Raw genomic sequence first — 26,379 nt, 5'->3', positions numbered from 1 at the left:
CAGGACTTTGGTGTGCCTAACACTTGGACATCTATGAGCCATAATCGAAAAAAGCAGGGACATCCTAAAGTAAAACTTGGATGTTTTCACCCTGACGTGTTTTTTTTTACGAATAAGGCACAAAAAGGTACTAGAAATGACCAGATGACCATTGGAGGGAATCAGGGATGACCTCCCGTTACTCCCCCAGTGATCACAAACCCCCTCCCACCTTCAAAAAACATGTATACCCTGGAGGAAAGGAGGAACAGAGGTGATATGATACAGACGTTCAAATACTTGAAAGGTATTAATCCGCTAAAAAATCTTTTCTGGAGATGGGGAGGCGGTAGAATGAGAGGACATGAAATGAGATTGAAGGGGGGAAGACTCAAAAAAGATGTCAGGAAGTATTTTTTCACGGAGAGGGTGGTGGATGCTTGGAATGCCCTCCCGCGGGAGGTGGTGGAGATGAAAACGGTAACGGAATTCAAACATGCATGGGATATGCATAAAGGAATCCTATGCAGTAGGAATGGATCCTCAGAAGCTTAGCCAAAATTGGGTGGCGGAGCAGGTGGGGGAAGAGAGGTTGGTGGTTGGGAGGCGAGAATAGTGGAGGGCAGACTTATACGGTCTGTGCCAGAGCCAGTGATGGGAGGCGGGACTGGTGGTTGGGAGGCAGGAAATACTGCTGGGAAGACTTGTACGGTCTGTGCCCTGAAAAAGGCAGGTACAAATCAAGGTAAGGTATACACATATGAGTTTATCTTGTTGGGCAGACTGGATGGACCATGCAGGTCTTTTTCTGCCGGCATCTACTATGTTACTATCTTAAAAAATATTTCGTGCCAGCCTCTATGCCAACCTCAGATGTCATACTCAGGTACATGACAGCGCATGTAGGTCCCTGGAGCAGTTTTAGTGGGTGCAGTGCACTTCAGACAGGCAGACCCAGGTCCATACCCTCCCTACCTGTTACGTTTGTGGAGGGAACATCGAGCCCTCCAAAACCCACCACAAACCCACTGTACCCACATCTAGGTGCCCCCTGCTTGTAAGGGCTATGGTAGTGGTGTACAGATGGGGGTAGTGGTTTTTCGGGGTGTTGGGGGGCTCAGCACACAAGGTAAGGGAACTATGTACCTGGGAGCAATTTATGAAGTCCACTGCAGTGCCCCCTAGGGTGCCCAGTTGGTGTCCTGGCATGTCAGGGGGACCAGTGCACTACAAATGCTGGCTCCTCTCATGTCCAAATGACTTGCATTTGGACATTTTTCACATGGACGTCTTTGGTTTTGAAAATCGCTGAAAGTCAAAGACGTCCTTGGTATTTTCGAAACGAAAGATGGACGTCCATCTTTTTTCGAAAATACGGTTTTCCCCGTCCCCGGATTTGGACGTTTTACAAAGATGTCCAAATCCCAACTTGGATGTTTCTTTCGAAAATGCCCCTCTTTGTCTCTTCTTCCTCATCTCTGAAAGAGGTTGGGGCTTGGGAGGAGCTGCTGGACATCAGAGAGTGCAGTCTTTGGTTTATCTTCTGTCCAGTATGGATATTCTTATGTTCTTATGTTATGTTCTTATGCACCACTGTTTTAGAGTTTGTTCTCTCCACAGATTTCCAGAGGAGGGTTTGAAGAATCAAAAGACGAAAGAAGAGGGGAGCAAAGTCTGCCCCTAATGCTGGAGGCAAAGGTAAGATAAAAGAAAGGCATCTTGAGAGAACACAGGACTTCAGCTTTTTTTCCACTTGTTATTTGTTTTTCTCTCCAGTGTGTTTGTAACAGGGTCTCTAAAGAGTTCCTCCTATCATATGGAAATTTCTGGAGTCATGTTCATTGTTTGTGTTGAGTAATAATGAAATATGATATAGGATATGGCCTGGTGTATATTAAAATTTGGTAGATGTTCCCGACAAAATTTTAGAGAGAACTATTTAATATCTTGCATGATGAATAAATGGGAGTAATGTGGAGAGAGAACAGAAATGTTGTGGGATTTCAGCATTAGGATTGTGCAGGAGGAAGGCCAGGAGTGCCTAAGGGAAACAGAAAAGAGGATCTGCATTTCTGGATAGATAGGTTGGCCTGATAGAACAATTGCCATAGGCTGGCTAGGTCTAACCAAAGAAGAAGATGTGAAGAGAGACAGAAGAAAGAAAGACCTGGAGAAGGGAGTCAGTGACTGAAAGGACTCAGCCAAGTGTTCCTGAAGGAGTTCATCTGCTGGAATGATTTTTGTGGTTTACCATGGTGCATCCCGTTCACTACTGGGAAGTCCAGTCTGTGGTGCAAGGGGTTGAACCATGGTGCATCTCAAACACACAGAGAGGAGAGATTTTGAATATTTTGGGCTGAGAGTTTGCCAGCACGGAGTTTTGAGATTTGGAGATTTTGCAAAGAGGTCAGGTGGCACAGACACTAAGATATTTGGTTTAAGTACTGGGAAAGATTTTGCAGTTCTGGGACTTGTATCCTGTGATAGTGTTTTGCAGGAAAAGAGGAATATTAAGGGGTCTGAGTACCCAGCTTGGGACTATGAAGAAAGAAGAGAGGCAGTCCACTGAGGACCTCAGAATTAAAATCTAGTGGAAGACCAATATAGTGAAAAAGGAAAGAGCTGGGACATTGCCTAATTTGTCCTTTTGTTTTGCTACATTGTAAATAACTGTATTGGGGGGGGATTAGGGATTAGCACTAGTAAAGGTGTTTTAAGTAGCAGCATCCTCCTGGAGTGGACTTGAGTTGTTTTTGGAAAGTGCAGTGGTTTCAGGTGAGATCAGGCAATTAGGGCCTTAAGGTATCTGCCTTCTCCCACCCACCACAGCCCCTTTATTTTCAGTGTTTTCTATTGCTTTTATGTACACTCCGGGACAACCTCTGTCCCACTGAGAGACCAGTTATTTATATACTTTGAGATTTTGTTGGAAACATTCTGGAAAAGATTCTTCTTTCAGTAAACTATCTTTTATTTTTACTGTCATTCCTTTCTGGTAATTGAGTTTTGTGGAAGTAATGATGTTATTGCGTTGGTGAGGACTTCCTTTCAGAGAGTGCAACTTTGGATGCATGCAAATGGTCTTTCATTGAACGTAGCAAAGATGCAAATTTTGTGGTTGTCCCATTTAGGAGAACCATGTCCTGTTTCTGGATTTGAGTTAGATTCTGTTTTTGTGCCAGTGGTTTTCTTGCTTCACAGTTTAGGGGTGATTTTGGACACGAGGCTGTCTTTTAGACCACAGGTGGCTGCTATGGTTAAGGTTATTTTCTTTAAACTGCAGATGATGTCTAGACTTCAGACATTTTTTTCTGTGGAGAATTTTCATACTGGGCTGCAGAGTTATGTGTCGCCTTCTTTTGATTATTGTAATACTTTGTTGTATGGCTTGCCGTGTACAATTTTGCAGGCCTTGCAAGTTGCACAGAACTCTGCTGCATGGGTTCTTTTGAGTTTGGGTTGGGAGGAGCATATTACGCCTCAGTTGAGGTTGTTGCATTGGTTGCCTGTGGTGCAACGTATTGAACTGAAACTTTTGTTATTGGTGTTTCAAGCGTGGCAGGGTGTTGCTCCTGAGGCCTTAGTACACAGTTTGCAGTTTTATTGTCCTTCTCAAGCGTTACGGTCTCAAAACTAGAATTTATTAGTCATGCCATCTTTTCATCTGGTATGTTTGGAGGAAATTCGTAGTTGAGTTTTTTTTATTGCTGGTCCTCATTTGTGGAATTCATTACCGTTGGTTATGCGCCAGTCAGCATCTGCTTCCCAGTTCAAGAAATTGCTAAAAACCTGGATATTTTCTAGGGCATTTGGCTGATGGGGGTTCTTAATATTTAGAGTTTGTGATTTGCAAGATTGTGTATTGTATGTGTTTTTATTGTGAATGTTTGGATAGGTGGGTTATAAATGTAATAAATAAATAAGTGATGGCAAAAATCTGCTTGTATACTCCTACTTTGTTTTTATCATCATATTAACCAAGATCATGCAATACTAAATGTGTATATTACTAATACTCTTCCACTACTCATGATGTATTGTAAGCCACTTTGAGCCTGCAAAGAGGTGGGATACAAATGCAACAAATAAATAAATAAACGTTTGGAGAAGAGACTCACCATAGCAATAAGGCCTTGAAAGCTAGCCTCCCCCCCCCCCCCCCCCCAAACAAAGCCACAAAGATCATGAGTGTGGAATGCCAAAAATCCCTGGTTACCACTAAAGTCAGAACACAGAGCTATATGCAGAAGCTCCTTCCTGAACACATATGTAGCCACACATGTCTTTGTCCTTGTTAGATACAGTATGAGCAGTGGTGTGCTGGAGCGGGCTCACGGGCTCGCGAGAGCCGTTTGATAAGCTTTTAAGAATTTGGGGTTCTTAAAGTAGGCTCCCCCCCCCTCATGGCTGCTTTAAGAACTGGCTCCAAACATGTGGGCTTGGGACCCCTCCTGAATTCTCTTTTACTTTGCTAGTGGGGATGCTGAGCCCTGCCAGCCAAGTAAATAGACTTCTGCTGCTCCCCGCTCCTTCTTTCCAGGTCCAAGCAGCAGGCTGGGAATTTTCATGCATGTACCAGAAGTCCCAGCGTGTTACTCAGAGCCAGAAACAAGCAGTGGGGAGTGGTGGCAGTCTATTCATTGGCTGGTGAGGTTCGGCATCCCTGCAAGCAAAGGCATGTCTAACATGCCCACACAGGGGAGGGGCGTGCGTTGCCCTCGCCATTCCACCCCTGGCCACCCCAAATTACAGGGCTGGCTACGCCCGGAGAGAGAGAGTTCATTGTCAAAAATTTACCAGTACACTCCTGAGTGTGAGCCCCGGACTGTAGGGATGAACAGGCAGCAGGAATGAACAGATACCCAGAAACTGCTTTGTGCAGCACGTAGACTGCAAACAATGTTTTATTTTCTTCGCCCTCCTCAGGCTCCTCCTTCCAACTTGGGCTTTCAGTGCTTTCCTTAGCTTTTCTTTTAGCCATATGAATCCTGTCTGCATCTACACTGACAGTTGTGTGGGTGGCTGTAGGCTGCACATTTGTTAATGTGAGTGAGCCTTGGGCCTGAACAGATTGGGAAACACTGGTCTAATGAAGGAGGGTACTTTCCTTTCCAGTGATTATGCTTCTTCAGTCATAATTAAAAACATCTACTTCATAGAGGACTCCTTATAGGAGTCTATTTATATTCAAGCCCCTTTATTTTGGGATTGGGGGGAATGTTTTTGTGATTTTACAGATTCTGTGCTGCACAAATTTTCTTTAAAAAAACACATTTTTTCCTGTGGAAAAATTCTCTATTCTTATATTTAGTCATTATTTTGGGGAAACCAAGTTAACCTTCTTCCTCAGACAGGTTTAGCATAGATAGATAGATAGATAGATAGATAGATAGATAGATAGATAGATAGATAGATAGATAGATAGATAGATAGATGTAGAATTTACCTCCCACCATTCCTCTGAATTTGTATTTCTTTCCATCCTTATAGTGTATGTAGAACTTTTCTCTCAACCCAGTGGTGAGTTATGTGCCTATCATTGTTCTATATTCTGCAAAATTTGGAAGTAGGTAGAATATCCTGACCAGAACTAAATGTTTGTAGGATGGAGAGAAATTCTCTGAGCTGACCAGAGAAAGAAATGTCCCAGGTGAAATCTGCAGCGTAGGAATTTTTTCTTTGTGACCCTGGCATTCCCTTTCCACTCTGTGTGTTCAGCTGCAGGAGGTTTAACACAGGCAGAGAGTAAGGGTTTCCTTTTGAAACAGGAGCCCTGTATATCTTGAGAGACCGTTCATTCTCTGTGGACCTCACAGGGTATTTCTGCCACACTTTGCGTACTGAGCAAAATCTTCCTAACTTTACAAACAGCAACACTGAATGACACTGAGGAAAAGTGAAACTTGCCAGATAGCACTACACATCAGTTCATCAAAATCCTGTGATGGCTGTTGAGTGTGTTACAGGCATTGGTGGCAATTCCATAAATTGGCACCTCATTTTAGGCATCACAAAGGGGCATGCTAAGTGCCAATTCTATAATAGCTTAAGGGCATGCCCAAATCATTACAGAAAGATAGTGCAAAGCTGCATTGGCGTGCAAAAAGTTAGGTGCACCTACTTATGGCTGGTCAATGGCTAGCGTAAGTGGACGCACCTAACTGCATCATGCAATGTGCGCAACAGAGTATTCTGTACGATGCGCAAGTTGCTTATCGACATGCCCATGCCATGTCCATGTTAATGCCCCCTGACAGTTACGCGTTAAACAATGTAGGAATACTGTTTAAAGAATAGCGCTAGTGCTGACAAGCATATTTATTTATTTATGTAATACATTTGTACCCCACATTTTCCCACCAATAGTAGGCTCAATGTGAATTACAAGACTGTAGGGCAAACTACAGTTCAATTAAATAACATAACAATCTAACTATATAAATGAGAGGTGACCGACTCACCCGCAAATGCCCAGTAGAGACTTCCCTCTCTGTCCCGCCCCCGCGTCAAGACATGATGACGTCAGAGGACAGAACAGAGAGGGAAAGGAATGCTGCGCTGGAGGCGAGCTGACGAGAGGACTCACAAGAGGGAAAGGAACACTGCACTGGAGGCGAGCTGATGAGAGGACTCACACGTAACAAAAGCAGAGGAGAGTTGATGGACACGAGGGGGGGAGGGGAGGGTTGCTGGACATGGGTGGATGGAGGGGAGGGCAGGGGAGAGAGGACGGTTGCAGGACATGGGGGAGGGCAGGGGAGAGAGGAGGGTTGCTGGGCATGGGTGGATGGAGGGGAGGGCAGGGGAGAGAGGACGGTTGCTGGACATGGGAGGAGAGTAGGGGAGAGAGGACGGTTGCTGGACATGGGTGGATGGAGGGGAGGGGAGGCCAGGGGAGAAAAGAAGGTTGCTGGATATGGATGGATGGAGGGGAGGTCAGGGGACAGAAGAGGGTTGCTGGACATGGATGCATGGAGGGGAGGGGAGGTCAGGGGAGAGAAGAGGGTTGCTGCACATGGATGGATGGAGGGGAGGGCAGGGAGAGAGGAGAATTGTTGAATATGGATAGAGGGGAGGGAAGGGAAGACAGGAAGGAGATGCACATGGATGGAGGGGAAGGGAGAGAGAAGAAATGCTGGACATCCAACTCTCATTTTTCTTCGGCTGTTCCACTACATTGTTAAAAACAAAAATCTTGCTCGTTTTAACGGGCTTAACGGCTAGTGTAATATAGTTCAGTAAAATGACATAATAATGTAATAAAAAATAGTAAACATATAGGTATCTTAAAGATCAGCAAAGATAATAAAAGTAAATAATAAAGGTAAGGGTCCATGGAATTTGCTGTGACAGGAAGAGGTAAATTAAGTTGAGCCATGAAGGTAAGCCTTCTTAAACAGGTTGGTCTTCAGTAATTTCCTGAAATTTAGATGGTTCTGAGTTAATTTTAAGATTTTGGGTAGTGCGTTCCATAGCTGTGTTCCAATGAAGGAAAAGCTGGATGCGTAGGTAGACTTGTATTTGAGGCCGTTACAGTCTGGATAATGTAAATTTAGATAGATATCTGCCAATTACTGACACATATAAGAAGAACGATTATATACACGAGCACTGTTTCCTCTAAGCTGAGTGGGAGTCCTCCACCTACAGTCCTGCCATAGTGGGCGCTGTTTCACTATCACATCTCCAATAGTGAGAGACAGGCAAACTCTGCAGGACTCCAGGGAACTTGCCTGAAAACACAATATTGAAGCATCACCTCCTGCTGGCAACAATGCAGTTGGAGGACTGCCACTCGGCTTAGAGGGAACAGTGTACATGAGGTACCCTAATAGCACCTACATTTAGGCTTTTTTTGTTTGCAATTAAGCATTGACTCAACCAAACACTTTACAAATAAACTGTATTTGGAATGTCGTGCCCTCAGAGCACTTTATTACATGTAATATATGCCCAGAATATGTATTAAAATCTGTTAATGTATAAAAGGGATGAAACGAAATCACATCAGGGTCAGTTATTAAACACTTTTATCACACACCCTGTGATGTATGTTAAGGAATGTTGTTTTCTTTACCTGTAAGTAACAGGAAGGGCTTGAACCATAGAACTCATTATTTTCACTGGAAAACAAACAAATACAAATGTTATTCCTTGAGCAACTACTTGAACTATAGTACTGTACTTAGTTTAGTTAGGATCAGGGGCAAGGCAAAGGTACTGGGAACCAGGGGTGTACCAACGGGTGGGCCTGGACGGGCCCAGGCCCAGCCACTTTCCCTCCTGGCCCACCCCAACATCGTCGTACCAAGGCGGGGCGATCCGCCCCGCCGGCGTCGCAGCTCCGTCGAGGAGCAGACCACCCGGAACCCAACCTTAAAAGAAGAATCGAATGGTGAAGCACCTCAGGTCAGCTGCTCTCTCTGCCCTGCTCTGCGTTGCTGCAGCTGTAAAGCGATTTGCTCGTCGGCCCTTCCTTCACCGTGTCCCGCCCTCTGATGTAACTTCCTATTTCCGCGAGGGGGGGACACGGTGAAGGAAGGGCCAACGAACAAATCGCTTTACAGCTGCAGCAGCGCAGAGCAGGGCAGAGAGAGCAGCTGACGCGAGGCGCTTAAGATGGAGCATTAGCAGCAGTGGGGTGTCAGAGGGAAGGGATGGGAAAGAGGTCAGATGCTGGAAGGAAAGGGGAAGATGGCAGAGGGGACTGGAGCTGGATGGGAGGGTCAGAGTGAGAAAGGGAAGGGACACGTGCTGGTTGGAAGGAGGAAGAGAGGGGCTGGATGGGATCCTGAAAGAAAGAGTCAGAAAGAAGGGGAGGAGGAAGATTTGGAAGAGACAGTTACTGAATGGAGAGTGGGAAGGGACAGGTGCTGGTTGGAAGGGAGAGAGCTACTGGACATGGGAGGGAGAGGAAGAAGGGACTGGAGGGAAGGGAGAGAGCTACTGGGACATGGGAGGGAGAGGAAGAAGGGACTGGCTGGAAGGGAGAGAGCTATTGGACATGAGAGGGAGAGGAGGAAGGGGCTGGAGAGCTGCTGGACAAGGGAGGAAGAGGAGAAGAAGGGACTAGAGGGAAGGGAGAGAGCTGCTGGACATGGGAGGGAGAGGAGGAGGGGATTGGATGGAAGGGAGAGAGCTGCTGGACATGGGAGGGAGAGGAGGAAGGGGCTGGAGAGCTGCTGGACAAGGGAGGAAGAGGAAGAAGGGACTGGAGGGGAGAGAGCTGCTGGACATGGAAGGATAGGGAGAGAAAGAGGGGAGATGGATGAAAGGATGCAGAGAGAAAGGGGAGAGACTGGAAGGATGTGGAGAGAGAGGGGAGACTGAACAGAAAAGAGTAGAGAGATAGAGAGACACTGGATAGAAGGAGAGGGGAGATAGAGACACTAGATGCAAGGATCAGGAGAGAGGGTAGATGGGTGGAAGGATGAGGAGAGAAAGAGGGAAGACACTGGATGGAAGGGTAGGGAGAAAAAGGAGACGCAGGATGCAAAAGAAAGAGGGGAGACACTGGAAGGATGGGGAGAGAAAAAGGGGAGCTGCTGGATGGAAAGAGGGAGAGGACAGAGTAGGGAAAAATTGGAGAATAAGAAGAAGGGGCATGTGGAGATCAAGGGTGAGGAAAAGATGAAAAGCCAAAGGTGATGAATGGACAGGAAACCCTGGCAAGAGAAAGACGAAGGAAAGCAGAATCTAGAGACTGGGAGCAACACAATGAGAAAAAGTAAATGGCCATACAACAAAGGTAAAGAAAATAATTTTATTTTTAATTTAGGATAAAGTAATATGGTACCTGTGTTAATAAAGTTTCAGAGACCAATACTTCCTTCCTTAGGTCAGGAGAGAATACCATAACAGCATTATACTGACCTGAGGCAGGAGGTTTTGGCCTCTGACAGCTCATTGAAAAGGGTGTTAGGCTATTAAATAAATTATTTTCTGAAACCTGATGCACTGAAAAGCAGCACTTTACCCCTGTGTGACAAATGCATCTGATTAGTGTGACTAAATTTTGCTGGGGAAGGGGGGTAGAGAGAAAATTTTGTGCCCACTCACTTTAGGTTCAGGCCCATCCAAAACTGGCAGTCTGGCTACGCCACTGCTGGGAACCCAAAACAAATGCCCTACTGACTTCTGCCACCCCTGACTTACTTGTCAATCTTCCTCTGTTTCCTTAAACTCAGTGCTGCAATCATGTTGAAAATGTGTGTTGTGGGGTCAGCACTTCCTGATTGTAAGACAGGAAGTACTGGCCCAGTGACCACATGTTTTGAATGTGCACAGGGTAGAGAAGGAAGAGTGATAGGGAGCTGCATTGCAAGTTCCTGCCATCCAACATGGCTGACTCACTTCTCTATTCAACTGGAAGGGCAAGGGGATTCCCACTGTCCCACCCAGCCTTTTTGCTACCCCTCCCAAAAAACATTCTTGCACCCTAGTCACCTGCCTAGGTTCATCTAGTGGAAGAGCCAGCCCTGGTTAGGATGAATTCGTTTTGATATAAAGACAATCCATAGGCGTAGTTTGACTGTTTCATTTGGGGGGACAAAGAATGGGCGGAGCATATTAGCATATCATTGAATATGTTAATATGGAGGAAGGAATTGAAATTTACAGGCAAAATATCACAGATGCACATTTCAATTAATAAATTATGAATAAAATACTTTTATCTACCTTTGTTGTCTGATCATTTAGTTTTTCTATTCGCTTTGGTCCCAGTGTCTTCTGTTTTATGCAGTGTCTTCTTTCCAGTAGGCTTCCCTCTGCTCCCCACCCTCCCAGTCCCATCCATCTCTTGCTCCTTCCCTCTGCTCCCCACCCCTCCCAGTCCCATCCATCTTCTGTTCCTTCCCTCTGCTCACCATCCCTCCGTCCCATCCATCTTCTGCTCCTTCCCTCTGCTGTGCCTGACCTCTCCCAATCCAATCCATCTCCTGGTCCTTCTCTCTGCTCCCAACGCTCCCAGTCCCATCCATCTCCTGGTCCTTCTCTCTGCTCCCCACCCCTCCCAGTCCAATCCATCTCCTGGTCCTTCCCTCTGCTCCCAACGCTCCCAGTCCCATCCATCTCCTGGTCCTTCCCTCTGCTCCCCACCCCTCCCAGTCCCATCCATCTTCTGTACCTTCCCTCTGCTCACCATCCCTCCGTCCCATCCATCTTCTGCTCCTTCCCTCTGCTGTGCCTGACCTCTCCCAATCCCATCCATCTCCTGGTCCATCCCTCTGCTCCCCACCCCTCCCAGTCCCATCCATCTCTTGCTCCTTCCCTCTGCTCCCCACCCCTCCCAGTTCCATCCATCTCTTGCTCCTTCCCTCTGCTCCCCACCCCTCCCAGTACCATCCATCTTCCCTCTGCTCCCCACCCCTCACAGTTCCATCCATCTTCCTTCTACTGCTCCCCCCCCCCGCCCCGGCGAGGTCCAAGATCGTGACTCCGTTTACCCCCTCTCTTCCTCCCTCCCTCCGGCGCAGGCAACAGTCTTCAGCTTTTTCAGCGTTCCTGGCAGCGGTAGCGATGTACACGCTGCCTTCGGTCTGCCCCGGAAGCCTTCTCTTCAAGTTCCTGTTCCCACCTATGCGGGAACAGGAACTTGAAGAGAAGGCTTTGGGGCAGAGCTGAAGGCAGCGTGTACATCGCTACCGCTGCCAGGAACGCTGAAAAAGACTGCTGCCTGCGCCGGAGGGAGGGAGGAAGAGAGAGGGGTAGACGGACACACTCCTCTCCGTCCGCTTGGCTTCCCTGCCCTCTCTGTCTGCGTCCCGCCTTCCTAGAGGAAGGCAGGACGCAGACAGAGAGGGCAGGGAAGCCAAGCGGACGGAGAGGAGCGCGTGCCTGCATGTGTTTTTTTTTTTTTTAAACTAATGGTGCGGCGGTGCCTTGGCGTCGTTTGGGGGGGCATTGCCCCCCCCCCCCTCAGTCTACGCCTATGAGACAATCCCAGATGTGTGAGACTGCTGTCCTGGCTACATGAGGAGTTTCCATTCAGAATTCTGGGTGCCTCTGGGCTTAGGGTGTCATGCATCCAGCCCAGAAAGCCAGAAAGCATTGTGCTTCATGCTCTACACACAGGTCTCAGATTTGTACCTTATAGGGAGGATGTCAGCAGAGTGAAAGGTGATGGGTTTTATTATATTTCAAAATGTTTCTTATAAGATCAAATGAAAGGAAAAGGACTTGATATACAGCCTTTCTATGGTTTTTGCAACTACATTCAAAGAGATTTACATATTATATACAGGTACTTATTTTTTACCTAGGGCAATGGAGGGTTAAGTGACTTTCCCAGAGTCATAAGCAGCTGCAATGGGAATCAAACCCAGTTCCCCAGGATCAAAGTCTGCTGTACTAACCACTAGGCTACTAAATGAGTAAGCAGGTATGATTTTTGTTTGCATTCCTATAGATGTTGATTCCTTCAGACATGTGAGGATTAACACATGGCCAGGCCTTTTCTCTTTTTTTTCCCCCCAATGGGCTGCAGTTCACGAACCTTTACTTATGATTATCCTGAGCTTTCTCCTATTGTATAACCCCTACATCCCAGTCATTGTAGTTACATTCCTTTACTAAGGCCTGCTGACCATAGCTCCTTCTGGAACCTGATACAGATATATCCTAAGTCTGGCCAGTAGGCATCACTGTGAAGCAATAGATCAGACCCCCTTTCCACAGGGGCTGTAAACACTGCAGCCACAGCTGCCATGGAGAATGTAAACTGGGCCTTGAAACCAAACATGGGTCTCCCAGACTGCAACTGGGTCAGCCTTCCTTTTAATTTTGAGAGCTGACATCTCAATCACTTAACTATCTGTCTTCACCTTTTCAACAATCAAATCAGTCAGTCTGGAAAAGAATTCTACATGCCATGTACTGTTTCCCCTGTATTGTTGATTTTTAGAAAAAGCTGAGATACTTGGTTCTTGAACTGCCAGGGCTGTGTTTTTTGACTGCTGGTCTTGCTACAACCATCCATCAGGTAAAGTAATAACAAGTAAACACCTAAATAATTTGTGGCGGATGGTACAGTCATATAGAATCATGGAATGAAAACCCAAATGCTCTTATTTCATCACTAAACAACTTCTACCTAAACAACTCAGCAACTTCTGACATTTGTGGTCAGAAGATCATCATAAAATGTGATATTTTGTAATGTAGCAAACACTAATTAGGTTAAAAGCAAATGATTAGCAACAGTTTAACAAATTAATTACCCCTACTGATTATCTCAGCGCTGTCATTATTTGATATTGTACATATTGGATTTAACAACAGTCAGCATTTTTTGTTGGTGATATTAGATTTGTCAGCTGCGTTTGATACTATAAATCATGCTATTCTGTTAAATAGATTACAATCAGTTGGAATTAAGGGTATAGTGTTCAGTTAGTTCAAATCTTTTTGGGTGGATAGATGCTTTTGTGTATTAAAGGGGGAATATGTATCTGCTTTAAACCATTTCAGACTCGTGTTCCGCAGAGTTCATCTTATCTGCTGTTCTTTTTAATATATTTTTGATTCCTCTTTGCCGACTTTTGAGTCGTTTTGGTGTTCAATTCAGATTTATGTGGATGGCATACAATTTTTCATACCACTGGATAATGGCATTCAAGAAATATTTGCAAAATTGAACTTGATTTTGCAGTCACTTGATGGTTGCATGTCCACGGACAGTCTGAAATTGAACGTCAATAAGACACAGATTCTGTTACTGACAACCTATGAATCAGATGATGTTCTAACAATATTTCAGTGTAATAGTGAATCTATCCCTATTGTTTGAAATCTGAGAAATTTAGGTGTGATGCTTGAAGAAATTTGACGATCACAGCCCATATGCATAAGATTATCAGGGATGTTTATTTTAAGTTACGTTTGGTGAGAAGATTAATGAACTTGTTAAAACCACACAATTTTAGAACTGTCGTGCAGAGTTTAGTAATCCCCTGCTTTGATTATGCAAATGATTTGCTGCTAGGATTGCAAATGACCCAGATAAAAGCATTACAAATAGTTCAAAATTCAGTGGCGAGGGTTTTATCAGAGACAAGCTGTTCTGGACATATCACCCCTATACTGAAAAACCTATATTGGTTACCTATAGAGCTTAGAATTCAGTTTAAAATCTTTTCTTTAGTTTTTGAGAGCTTAAAACTCTGTTATTTATGCAGGCTTTCAGCTGGGGTAAGGAATGAAATTGTTAATATTCTGAATTGCATGTAATTTTCTTCTGTCAGTTAGGTTTGTGACAATATTATCTATGCACCTATATAATCTACTAAGAACTATGGATTGAGCAGAACATAAATTTTTAAATAAAATAAAAATTTCTGACTACAAAGTGAAGATTGCAAAGATGAAAACCTACTCACAAAAAAATTGAACCAACATATCAGCAGAAAGAGTAATTTGTGAGTTCTGATTTACATAGGAATGAGTCGAAGAGTGAAGTATAACAAATAATTTCTTACTAGAATTTGTAGCCTCACTAATCTGTTTAAAATAATAATTTTTCTTCGCTCTCTTAAGTTGACAAGTATAGAAATGCTGCTGATGTTTGCAGCGTTGGTAACTCAAAGATGTCTTATGCTTCCTCCAAAGCTCTGTACGCTGCACCTGGCGTTTCAAAAGTAATAGACCTGGATGATACCAAAGTTGATGGTATTTTTTTCTCCTCTGTCTCTATAACTGTTTGAAGAGGAGCTAACTTATCCAGCTGGGAACCCAATGAAGAACTCCAACACTCAGGGGTCTTTTACAAAGGCGCAATAGTGTTTTTAACACATGCTAAACACTAGAGAATATATGGGCATGTCTAGCATTTAGCACACATTTATTTTTAGTACATGTAAAAAATGCTAGCACGCCATTGTAAAAGGCCCACTCAATTTGTTCATCAGATGAAAGAGACCCAAAATCCTCTGGAAAGAAATCAGAGAAAGGCGCCAATGTAGAAACATCAATGGAGTTTAAGGGGTCCTTTTACTAAGCCACGGTAAAAAGTAGCCTGCAGTGAAAAGTTGATCCAAGATGGCCGCAAGCTGATAGGTTGCTGCGACTCTCGTTCTCCTATTAAAAAATGCCTAAACGAAGAGAGAGATTAGCGGGTAGGGCTTCCCCGCTAACTCCCTCATTACCCGGTCTGATGGATCGTTATTTGAGATCGCAGGGAGTTCACCGCAAAGGCGGACCACTTCCAGAGGTGCGCGGCGGCAAAATGGAGACTTCGGTGCTCTCTGGCTTTGATGTTACTCTTAGCCCTGCCGAACGCATTCCCCCTCCCCAGCCGATAGGCGCCAGTTCTTTCCTTCTGGATTCGACGGGGTCCACTCCCGTAGAGGTTAGGGGCCCAGAAGATCATCAAATCGAAGCTTCACTTGCTACAGAGGTGGGACTGGAGAGCAGTTTGCCCATGGAAACGTCGCGAACTGAGGGGAGAGGAGCAGAGGGGCAGAGTGAAGACCAAGACCAGCCTATAAGGTTTGAACTTCCTAAAGAATTTATGACAAGACCAAAAGATGTGACATTAGAAGCTTTGTGGGACCTGGTTTCCAACCTAGGACAAGTTTTCCTCAAGCAGATAAATGATGTACAGCCTAAAGGTTAAATCTCTGGAAAGCAATTTGGTAGAGAAAGATGAACAGATTAAAGATTTGAACGGGAAATTTGTTAATTTGGATCAAAGAATTATGAACCTTGAAACGGTACAACCTATTATGATGAAAGATTTGACGAGTCTTAGAGACAAAATGGAAACTTTTGATAATTACACTAAAAATCATAATCTGAGATTTGTCAACTTTCCTAAACTTCAAAATGTTGCTCCTATGGATATGTTGAAACGCTATATGCGTGAAAATTTATCAATTCCTGAACAGAATCTACCACCAATGACTATGCTTTATTATATTCCTGGGAAAGGAGCCACTCAACCCGAAGCTCCAATAAATGTTTCTCTTTTGCTTGAGACTTCAGATACTGAATTAGCGACTGCAGCTACATTGGTGGCGTCAGTCGCACTATTACCTGACAAGAATTGGATCTTTCGTCTGTTTTTCCGAGATAAAGATAAACCCTTTCCGGGTTTAAAAGTTTTATTGTTTCCTGATTTCTCCAAGGAGACACGACAACGAAGGAAACAATTCCTGCTCCTTAGGCCTGAAATTTTACACTTGGGGGGGTACCTTTTTTTTAAGGTACCCCTGCAAGTGTATAATAAAGCTTAAGGAAAAAAAATATGTATTTACAGAGCCGTCTCATGTATCTGCACTCAAAAGCTCAGTGAAAGTGGATAAGCGTTAATTATAAGTGTTTGCTCTACTTAACAGTACTTGTAGAATTTCTTTTTTGATTAACCTTTAGATATTTTGTCTACAGTAATTTCCTGAAATCTTGGATCACATGTATGGACTGTATAGTTCTCCTGTTAATGTGAAGCTTTTTAAGCCTCACCTTTTTCCTTTCTGTTTTACTATGTTTACATAATTTGTAGATTACTAGATACTTTTCCTGAACAAGGGGATTGTCTTGTAAAATATTGGATAATATTAATAAAAAAAAAAAAAAAGTGAGGTCACGTGATGCACTGAGAGCAACAGCAGCATAGCAGCTGAGCTCCGGGATCCCCGCTCCTCGTTTCGCCTGAAACCAGCGTTTAAACAAAAATTTGAAGATCCCTGACCTGGTGAGGCGAAGGGAGAAAGGTGTATGGACCAATTTTTAGTCTCCATGCCGGCGAGCTCCACAAAAAGAAGCCTCCGGAACGAGAAAGGAAAATCGCCACCAGCACCAGCGATTTCCAAGATGGCGGGCGGGGAGCCGGGAACGCATGCCGAGTTCTCAGAGCGGCAGCTCGCACAGATAACAAAGGTGATCGAGTCAGCATTAGAGCCCCGATTTGAATCCCTGGCGACCCAGTTGAGTAAAATGGATACTAACATCGCTGAAATCTCGAAGCGTACGCAAGAACTAGAGCAACGAGTGTCAGACATGGAGGACACGTGGGCCACAAGCGCGCCAAAACTAGAAGAGCTGGAAGCAAAGCTCAATATGCAAACTGAAAAATTAGAGGACTTAGAAAATAGGGCCCGACGCTCTAATTTGAGACTGGTGGGAATACCGGAGGCTGTATCGGATAAAATGCTGGGGCCCAAGCTGGAAAGTTGGCTACAAAAAGAGTTTGCACTCTCAGACAGCAGAGGAGGCCTCTGCATTGAAAGGGCTCACAGACTTGGAAGACTCCAAGAAGGCAGGAAACCACGAGTTGTGATAATTAAAATACACAACTTCATCCATAAAGAGGAGATCATGCATGGATATAAACTAAAAAGAGATACCCTGAAATTTGAGGGAAATGCAATCTTGATCTTTCCAGATTATTCAGCAGGGATACAGGAGAAAAGGAAGAGATTTCACCCTATATGTTCAACATTAGCAGAGAAGAAGATCCGGTTTGCTCTGTCCTACCCAGCAGTTTTAAAGATACAAATACATGGAAAATGGTCTGTATTCTCATCAGAAAAGCTGGCAATGGACTTTCTGAACAAAGAGCTAAAGGAACAGACGCCACCTACATGAAGGAGATCGAGAAGAGCTGAAAAGATTGGAACATTTAGGAACGGACTGTCGGACTCAGAAAATAGAGAATGAATGTGATATGACTGAATATGTGGGTAAGATACAGTTCTGAATGTTGTAAATCGTAATGTTTTGAGAGAGGAGGGGGGATCCCAGCACACAAGTGACCCAGGTGACGCTTAATGGCGCCGCACATAGCTTGCATTAAGGGGGGGGAGGGGGGAGGCAGGGGAGAGGGGTGGGAGGGGATGGGGAACAGCTCAAGCAAAATAGTGGGAGTGTCCTGGTGGCGGTTAGGACCGTCGAGATTAAGGGAGATGCTGGAAGGGAAGCGTGAATACTGTCTCCTGGGAGTGGGGCTGGGCTCCTGGGGGGAACTGATAGAATGGATTTCACATGAACATGCAATAGAGAAGGGTGATGCCGTATGTTAATCAGCCTCTTAGGATTGTTTCTTGGAATGTTTCTGGCATCACGTCCCCCATCAAAAGGTCCAAAATACTGGCCCAGCTTAAACACCACAAAGCAGACATTGCATGCATTCAAGAAACCAAATTAACAGACATGGAACACGAAAAGCTGAGGCAGCAGTGGGTGGGAGATTGTTATTACTCTTCATCGGGAGGGAAAAGAAGTGGGGTAGCGGTCCTTATCAGAAAAGGGTTCTCATGCAACACAGAATTGATTCACTCTGATAAAAAGGGAAGGACATTATTATTGAAAATAACTCTCCAGGGACAGATAGTTTATTTATGCACGATATATGGTCCTAATTCTCAATCAGCTCGTTTTTTTCAAGAACTAATAGCGCTGGGGTCAAAATACAATGATGCACCGTGGATATGGGCGGGAGATTTTAATGAAGTTATGGATCAGCAGGCGGACAGATCGGGAACAAGACGGTTGGTAGAAAGGGAGGGGTTGCTTGACTCCATGTGCACAGCTTTAACCTTAGTGGACCCGTGGCGTTTGACACATCCCCTCACGAATGACTACACCCACCAATCTAAGGTTCATTCAACATGGTCCCGATTGGATTACATATTAGTGGCCCAATCACTATTTCCACGAATAGCAGGAGCTGAAATAGGCCCCATGGAGGTATCTGACCATTCAATAATCTGGGTGGATGTAGATTTTGCTGGGCCTGGGCAGTGGGATAGGATATGGAAATTCCCAGCCTTTCTATATAAAGATGAGAATTTCGGGAAGTACATTAAAGAACAGTGGGTGACCTATGTGGATACTAATGCAGAATCCTGTGAATCCCCAATAGTATTCTGGGAGGCTTCGAAAGTGGTCATTAGGGGCAGTATCATAGCATACATGAGCGCAAGAAAGAAGAGAATAGCAGCGGGAATAATTAGGCTAGAAAGAGAGTTGAAACAGGCGAAAAAGAAATATGTCAAAACACCATCAAGAGAGCACAGGGATGTTATGGTGGCAACTTCGGTGGCCCTCAACTCCCTTATACATGACCAGACAAAAAAAAGGCTATGGGCGAGGGGGATGAAATTTAGACGATTTGGGAACAAAACGGGGAAGATGTTGGCACAAGTAGCCCGTGCGCAAGAGCGGAGGAGGATAATTACCTCAGTGAGATCTTCCTCGGGAACTAGGATAAGGACACTAGAGGGTATAATGGGAGAGTTTCACACATTTTTCACGAACCTATATGCAAAGGGGGGAGAAGAAGAAGAGACTCCGGTGCAAGACTACATAGAGGACGCAGAGATGCCCACTCTGCCGCCTGACATTAGGGAGGGATTGTCTAGGCCGGTACAGATGCAGGAGATACAGCAGGTGCTTAAATCATTACCACAGGGCTCGGCGCCGGGGCCAGATGGCTATTCAGCAGAGTATTACAAACTTCTACCAGTGGACTTTGGGGCCTCTTTATTAGAATATTATGAGGCGGTGGTACAGAGAGGGAGTTTTACTGAGGGAGAGAACGAGGCCTGGATCACACTAATACCCAAACCAGGGAAGCCTGAAGATCGAGTGGGTTCTTATAGGCCCATATCGCTTATTAATGTGGATCTTAAGATATTAGCGCGGGTGTTGGCTAACAGGCTAGCATCTTACTTACCCAATTTGATAGGACAAAACCAGGTGGGATTCGTGAGGGGACGACACTCTGTGCTCAATGTAAGAAAGGTCCTGTTGGCTATTGCCCAGTGCAGTGCAACAGATACCCAGCTACTACTGACAAGCCTGGATGCCGAAAAGGCTTTCGACAAAGTGAGATGGAGCTATCTATTTCGGGTACTGGAGCACGTGGGTGTGTCGGGCTGGTTTTTAGCAGCAGTAAAGACTTTATATACGACACCCACAGCTAGGCTGTTGGTAAATGGAAAGCGATCGGATCCATTAGAGATACAAGCAGGTACAAGACAGGGTTGCCCACTCTCCCCCTTGCTGTTTCTACTGTACTTAGAGCCGCTTCTCCGCACGATTGATCAGGACCCTGGGATACAAGGGGTCACACTCCCGAGCCAAACGGTAAAGGTGCTGGCCTTCGCTGATGACCTTCTGCTGACATTGACCAGACCTCAAGAGTCACTAGGGCGATTGATAGAAGTAATCGAAGAGTTTGGGTTCCATTCGGGGTTTACACTGAATGCCAGTAAGTCCATAGCCTTACCCTTGGACCCAGAAATAAAAAGAGCATGGGAGGGTCCTTTCCCAATGCAATGGGCACAGGAGACAATGACATATTTGGGGGTGAGAATCCCAATCGACTTAACACAAATCTACATATTAAATATAGAACCCTTAAAAAGAAAGGTGGAGAGTGCCTTAGGCAGGTGGCAGGCACTCCCCATATCTTTGATGGGACGTGTGGCATTATACAACATGATATTGTTCCCAACCTGGGTGTATACCTTTCAAATGCTGCCCATGTACCTTAGAGGAAGAGATGAAAAGTGGCTAAAGAATAAATTAGCAAAATTCTTATGGCAGGGTAAAAGGGCCCGGATGACAATGCACAAAGCAATGTTGCCCAGGGAGAAGGGAGGTCTGGGAGTGTTGGACCTACGTCTCCTATCGCTCGCTGGTGGGATACGCCATATCTCTGATTGGTTCCGAAACACGGAATACTTTTCCCTTACATTATCTGAGATACACTGGTTTCGGGAACAACACTTTGCAAGTTGGTTACAGGCTCCTGGGGGACAGGCACAAAAGCTAGGGCCAGTGACCCCGTTATTTCAACCTTTGAGATGTGCTTGGAGATGGATCTGTAAATTTTTAAGACTTAGTCAAGTGAGCTCCCCGATGCTGCCCATCAGGGGGAATCCCCAATTTCCAGCGGGCAGCACTTCCCGGGCCTTTCAGACGTGGGCAGCAAGGGGAGTGAGATATGTGTATCATGTGGTGAATGAGCAAGGAATAATGAAGTCATTTGCGGAACTTTGTAGGGAGTTTGGAGTACCTGAGTCTGACTTGTTTGCATACCTACAGTTAAAACATTATGTGAGATCCTTACCTAAAGAAACATTAACGATGGAAACTTGGGGGAAATATAACGAACTGTTGGGTCTAGACGCGCAAGCTAGAGTCCCAATGAAATACTTCCATATGCACTTGAGAGACAATACCAAAGCAACAAATTATTCTTTAGTGCTACAGCAGTGGAAATCAGAACTTGGAATACAACTTACACAGGAACAGCTGGAAGTGTGCATTAAAAGACTGTATAAATTAACTGAGAATGTGAGCTGGCGAGAAACGCAGTATAAATTTATTTTTCGATTGTACATTTCACCGCACAGGGCGTTCAGAGCTAAGTTGAGAGACAATGATTCCTGCCCGAAATGTGCTCGTACAAACGCGCATTTGGGCCATATGTTCTGGTCCTGCCCAAGGATACAGAGATTCTGGAAAAGCTTAGAGGAACATGTATCGGGCATGTGGAGAACTCAATGGAAGAGCTCACCCAAGCAGCTGTTTCATGTTTTTACTGTTCAGGGACAAATGCCGACAGGCATGAGGACATTTTTGCAGAGAGCAATCCTGATGGGAAAGAAAACAATATTGCAGAGATGGCTGACAGACGAACAACCCTCAATCAGTTGTTGGAGGTCGATGATGATGCAAATGTGCGCTTTGGAAAGACAAAGTATCAAGGACTTGGCATCAGAAGCAGGAGACCGGTTTTGTAGAAGCTGGTCCCCCTACTGGGACACACTAACATCAGTTGCTAAAAGCAAGATCTTGAATGCCTGAATGCTTGAGCTGGGATGGGGGGAGGCGAGGGAGGGACGGGAGGGAGAAAAACAAAAATTGAGAAAACTAAATGTGAACAATAAGTATGCATAGTTGTATAATGAGAAGTTGATTGTAAATAATGTGTTCTGAAATAATAAAAAAACAAATTAAAAAAAAAAAAAAAAAAAAAAAGTGGCCTGCAGTAGTTTGGGCGCTTGTTTTTTGCCCACGTTTGGCCATTTTTTACCATGGCTGACAAAAAAAGGCTTTTTTTAAAGGGTGCGGTAAATGACTATCCAGCTTATAATCGAAAGAGAAAAACGCCTATATTTCAACCCAAATCGGGAGATGGGCGTTTTTCTCGCAAAGGCGCCCAAATCGGTATAATCGAAAGCCGATTTTGGGCGTTTCCAACTGCACTCCGTCGCAGAAACGAATAAAGTTGATGGGGGCGTGTCGGAGGCGTGGTGGAGGCGGGGCTGGGGCGTGGTTATCAGCCGAGGAGAGATGGGCGTCTTTAGCTGATAATCGAAAAAAAAGGCGTTTTTACCGCGATTTTGGGTCACTTTTTTTGGACCTTTTTTTTCACAAACAAGTCCCAAAAAAGTGCCCCAACTGCCCAGATAACCACTGGAGGGAATCGAGGATGACCTCCCTGGACTCCCCCAGTGGTCACTAACCCCCTTCCATAAAAAAAAAAACCCACTTTAAAAACTTTTTTTCCAGCCTCTATGACAGCAGAATATGTTCGATCCTGTCACAGCCTTTCCCTGGATCAGATGTGGCTATCGGGTGCACTACAGGGTCACATCAGCATTGCATTGTGGTGGGTGTAGGGTATTGGGCTCCGTGATTCCACTAGCTTCTGTTACATGCTCACGATGTTGGTAGTTGGTAGGCTCTACTCTCATGGTGCTTTTCCCCCTGCCTACTGGGTCAGAGTGTGTCCAGTTTTGTTTCCGGTAGTCCATGAGGTAGTGGCCATTTTTGTAAGCCAGTTTTAGATCCCTTCCATGTGTTAGCCACGTTAGAGAACTTAGTTCTTACCTTGAATGTGGCTGAAAGAGGGCATTGTACAGCATTCTGCCAGCTCTGACCTACTGCTAATCTCACTACCAGGGAGACTCGTTGCCAGTGGGGCACAACCTCTGATCTGCAGTTAACTGTGAGTAAGTGTGCTTATTCCAATAAAGGACATTTTCGGAGAGATTAGTCTTCAGGTGTAAACTGGTGTGCCAATGTTATACAGCAGTAACAAGTCCTAGAGGCCTGCATGTATGCAGGTCCCTGGAGGACTTTTAGTGGGTACCGCAGTGCACTTCAGCCAGGTGGACCCAGGCCCATCCCCCCTACCTGTAACACTTGTGCTGGTAAATGGGAGGCCTCCAAAACCCACTGTACCCACATGTAGGTGCCCCTTCACCCCTAAGAGCTATGGTAGTGTTGTACATTTGTGGGTAGTGGGTTTTGGGGGAGGGGGGTTGGGAGCTCAGCACCCGTGGTAAGGGAGCTATGCATGTGGGAGCTTGTTTTGAAGTCCACCGCACTGACCTAGGGTGCCCAGTTGGTGTCCTGGCATATCAGGGGGGAGAGTGTACTACGAATCGTGGCCCCTCCCACGACCAAATGGCTCGGATTAGGACGTTTTTGAGCTGGGCATTTTTAGTTTCCATTATCGCTAAAAAAAACAAACGCCCAGCTCAAAAACGTCCATTTTTTTGAAAATACGGTTCGGCCCGCCCCTTCAAGGACCCGTTCTCGGAGATAAACGCCCATGGAGATAGGCGTTTCCGTTCGATTATGCCCCTCCACACGCTAAAATTAAATGTAGCACATGGCTATTTACTGCCTGAGCCCTTAGTGGCCACCCACTGTCCTAGCAGTAAGGGCTCATGTGCTACACACAATATGCAGCGTGCACCAATGTGGCAGCGTTGCCAATTACTGCTGGGAATGCCACCTCCCTCCCCCCCCCCCCCCCCCCGGTAGAAAATAGAAAAATATTTTCTACCGTGGGAAACACGCACGCCAACTTTGAAATTACCACTGGGTGGGCTCACTAATTGGGAGGTAGTGTTGATTTGGCGCATGCTACATGCTCGGTAGCCCTACTGTCACTTTGTAAAAAGGCCCCTATGTTTCTAAATAGAATGAGGGTTTTCCATGAAAGAGGATGAGTTAAAAAAGTACTGATTGAGCATGAAATATCAGGATTCCCCACTGGTGTGTCCTGATCACATCCTATAGTATTCATTACATTTGAATTTGTTGGATGATGCTATGGGGGGCACATATATATAATATAAAATCACATACAATGGAGTTGTATTGGGGTATATTTGACTAAACCTTTTTTTTTTTTTGCTTTGTTATTGAGAACTGTGCAAAAATAAAAATAAGTAAAAAAAAATCAATACATTTGAACAGAGGGGAGATTGGGAATGGAGGGGTTACAGGAGTAAAGAATGGTAAGAAAGAGACAAGCATAGCTTACCATGACATCGCCATGGGAATGATGTTCATTGAAGCTGAAGATAAACATAAAAATACAAAGAGTTAATTAGAGGTTTTAGGGGTATGTTAACTAAGGTGCATTAGCGATTTTAACGTGCCTTTAAAGTTAATGCACGTTAAATGCTAACGTGTCTAAACATTTCTATGACCGTATTAGTGTTTAACATGCATTAACAATGCTAACGCGCCTATACATTTCTATGGGCGTGTTAGCGTTTAATTAACCATTAACACACATTAACAACGCTAATGCACCTATAACGCACCTTTAGTAAACATAGGCGTTAGTCAGAATCATGTCTAGATAAAGAATCAAAAATGTACTTCTTGCAAATCTTTGTAAATGAAATGACAGCTGTTTATCAGATTCTGCTGAATTTCAACAGAGTAAACTTCAGGATCATATTTGCCCTTCACATGGAGTTTGTCCTTGATCAATCCACTTTAAGAAAGGTTATTGTGCCTCTGGATAGATGACAAGTCAGATGGATGAATTGAACCACCACACAAGTGCTACCAGACATGTTGAAAAGCTCCAATAAATCTTCCAATGAGCATTTCTTGTATTAGATTCAATAATAATAGGTGCATAGTGCCAGCCACAAAAAATAATCACCATTTATGTGACACATGTGCAGTTATTACATCATTGGTTGGAAGGTGAAAGATTTCTACAAAAAGTATATGTGTATTGTCTGTTTCCTTAGAGCCAAGGAGCTTGAAAAATGCAGAAGGGCAGCCAGGACAGGTTAAATCAGAGCCAAATGTGGCTTGGAAGAATGTATGTAAAGTAAATTATTTGTATTGGGAATCACTTTTTGATAATTGGAAATTGTTCTCCATTTCAGAGACATTTTTTGCTATAGAATATAATGAAAAATCTTTCACTCAAAAAAGTTAAACATTTTTATGAAAAAGAGCAAAAACTCTTTAGTATAAGAAGAAACAGAAAATGATACTGAGTTCTCAAGATGTATAATGTGAAATCAATTAACCATTTCTAATATGCTTCCATCAGTGTGGAATATTCAGGCAGGAAGAGCTATTTTGCGTAAGAGTCAAACACTCTACTTTGTGCCCCTTCATCTAACCAACTGTACCAACACTTATTTATTTCTTTATTTACTTTAACTGAATCCAGATTCTACTACAGTTTTCAGCTTGGTCATAGCTTTAATATTGGATAAATGTCATCCAGACTTGAGTCCTGGCCTGGAGATCGTCCTACCCATACACAGGTAATATTAATTTAAGGCATTTTCTAGGTAGCCTCCAATTGAAAAATAAAATAGTACTTAGGTCAGCTATCCTTGTTGCTTGCCTTATTCTGTACAACCTGTTTGCTGATGCTGTATAACTTCTTTATACAAAAAAAGAGCCAAAACAGAAATGACTGAGCTACCAGTGAGCAGCTAAGAAATCCTACCTGTACAGACAACCTCCTGCTGATTCTGAGGTGATTGTTGCTTCCTTATGACTGGCATCTGGAGTTTTATACTTAGTGAGACTGCTTTGGGTGGGGTAATAATACCTTTCTAAAATTAGTAACAGATACATTTGAGGCTCATTTTCAAAGACCTACAAAGTTCCATAGGTTACTGTGCAACTTTTTAAAGTCTAAGTGCTTTGAAAATAGGCCTCAAAGTTGTTCAACAAACATAAGGGGCGTAGCCAGACAACAGGTGGGCCTAGGCAAGAATTGGGTGGGCACCAAGTGTTCTCCCCACCTCCAAAAAAAAATCTCAGCTGGTGAGAAAACGCTTCTTTCCACCTTGGCAGCAGGAATGCACTGAAAACTGAGCATGCGCAGGTGCTGATGTCTTGGAGAGTAGCGTTTTCGTTACCATCAGGAGGAAATCTTCAGCTAGCAGAGCTTGGGATGTTCACCAGTTACCACTAAACATGTGCTACTGTTGGGTGGGCCAGAGCCATAAATGGGTGGGCCCTGGCCCACCCAAGCCCACCTGTGGCTATGCCACTGATAACAGAAGAATGTTATTTTATTTATTTAAGGTTCATTTGTATCCCACATTTTCCCACACATGCAGGCACAATGTGGCTTACGGAAAATTAGGAAAATTACAAATTAAG

At 44.5% G+C, this 26,379-nt stretch overlaps 1 protein-coding gene across 1 annotated transcript in view; it reads right to left on the bottom strand.

The window, feature by feature from the left end:
- Nucleotides 1–25,772, bottom strand: part of LOC115469705 — a 68,098-nt gene extending 42,326 nt beyond the window's left edge. Inside the window, exons 1-3 of the mRNA XM_030202491.1 lie at nucleotides 25,715–25,772; nucleotides 24,269–24,302; nucleotides 8,057–8,102 (exon numbers count right to left, since the gene is read on the bottom strand). Coding sequence (XP_030058351.1) covers nucleotides 8,057–8,102; nucleotides 24,269–24,302; nucleotides 25,715–25,772 — 138 coding nt within the window. The remainder of the gene's footprint in view (nucleotides 1–8,056; nucleotides 8,103–24,268; nucleotides 24,303–25,714) is intronic.
- Nucleotides 25,773–26,379: the final 607 nt, after the last annotated feature.

Source organism: Microcaecilia unicolor, chromosome 4 (assembly GCF_901765095.1).
Source record: "Microcaecilia unicolor chromosome 4, aMicUni1.1, whole genome shotgun sequence".
In the NCBI taxonomy this organism is placed as follows: domain Eukaryota; kingdom Metazoa; phylum Chordata; class Amphibia; order Gymnophiona; family Siphonopidae; genus Microcaecilia; species Microcaecilia unicolor.
The sequence above is the reverse complement of the archived record's forward strand: the minus strand, read 5'-3'. Positions and strand labels throughout refer to the sequence as shown.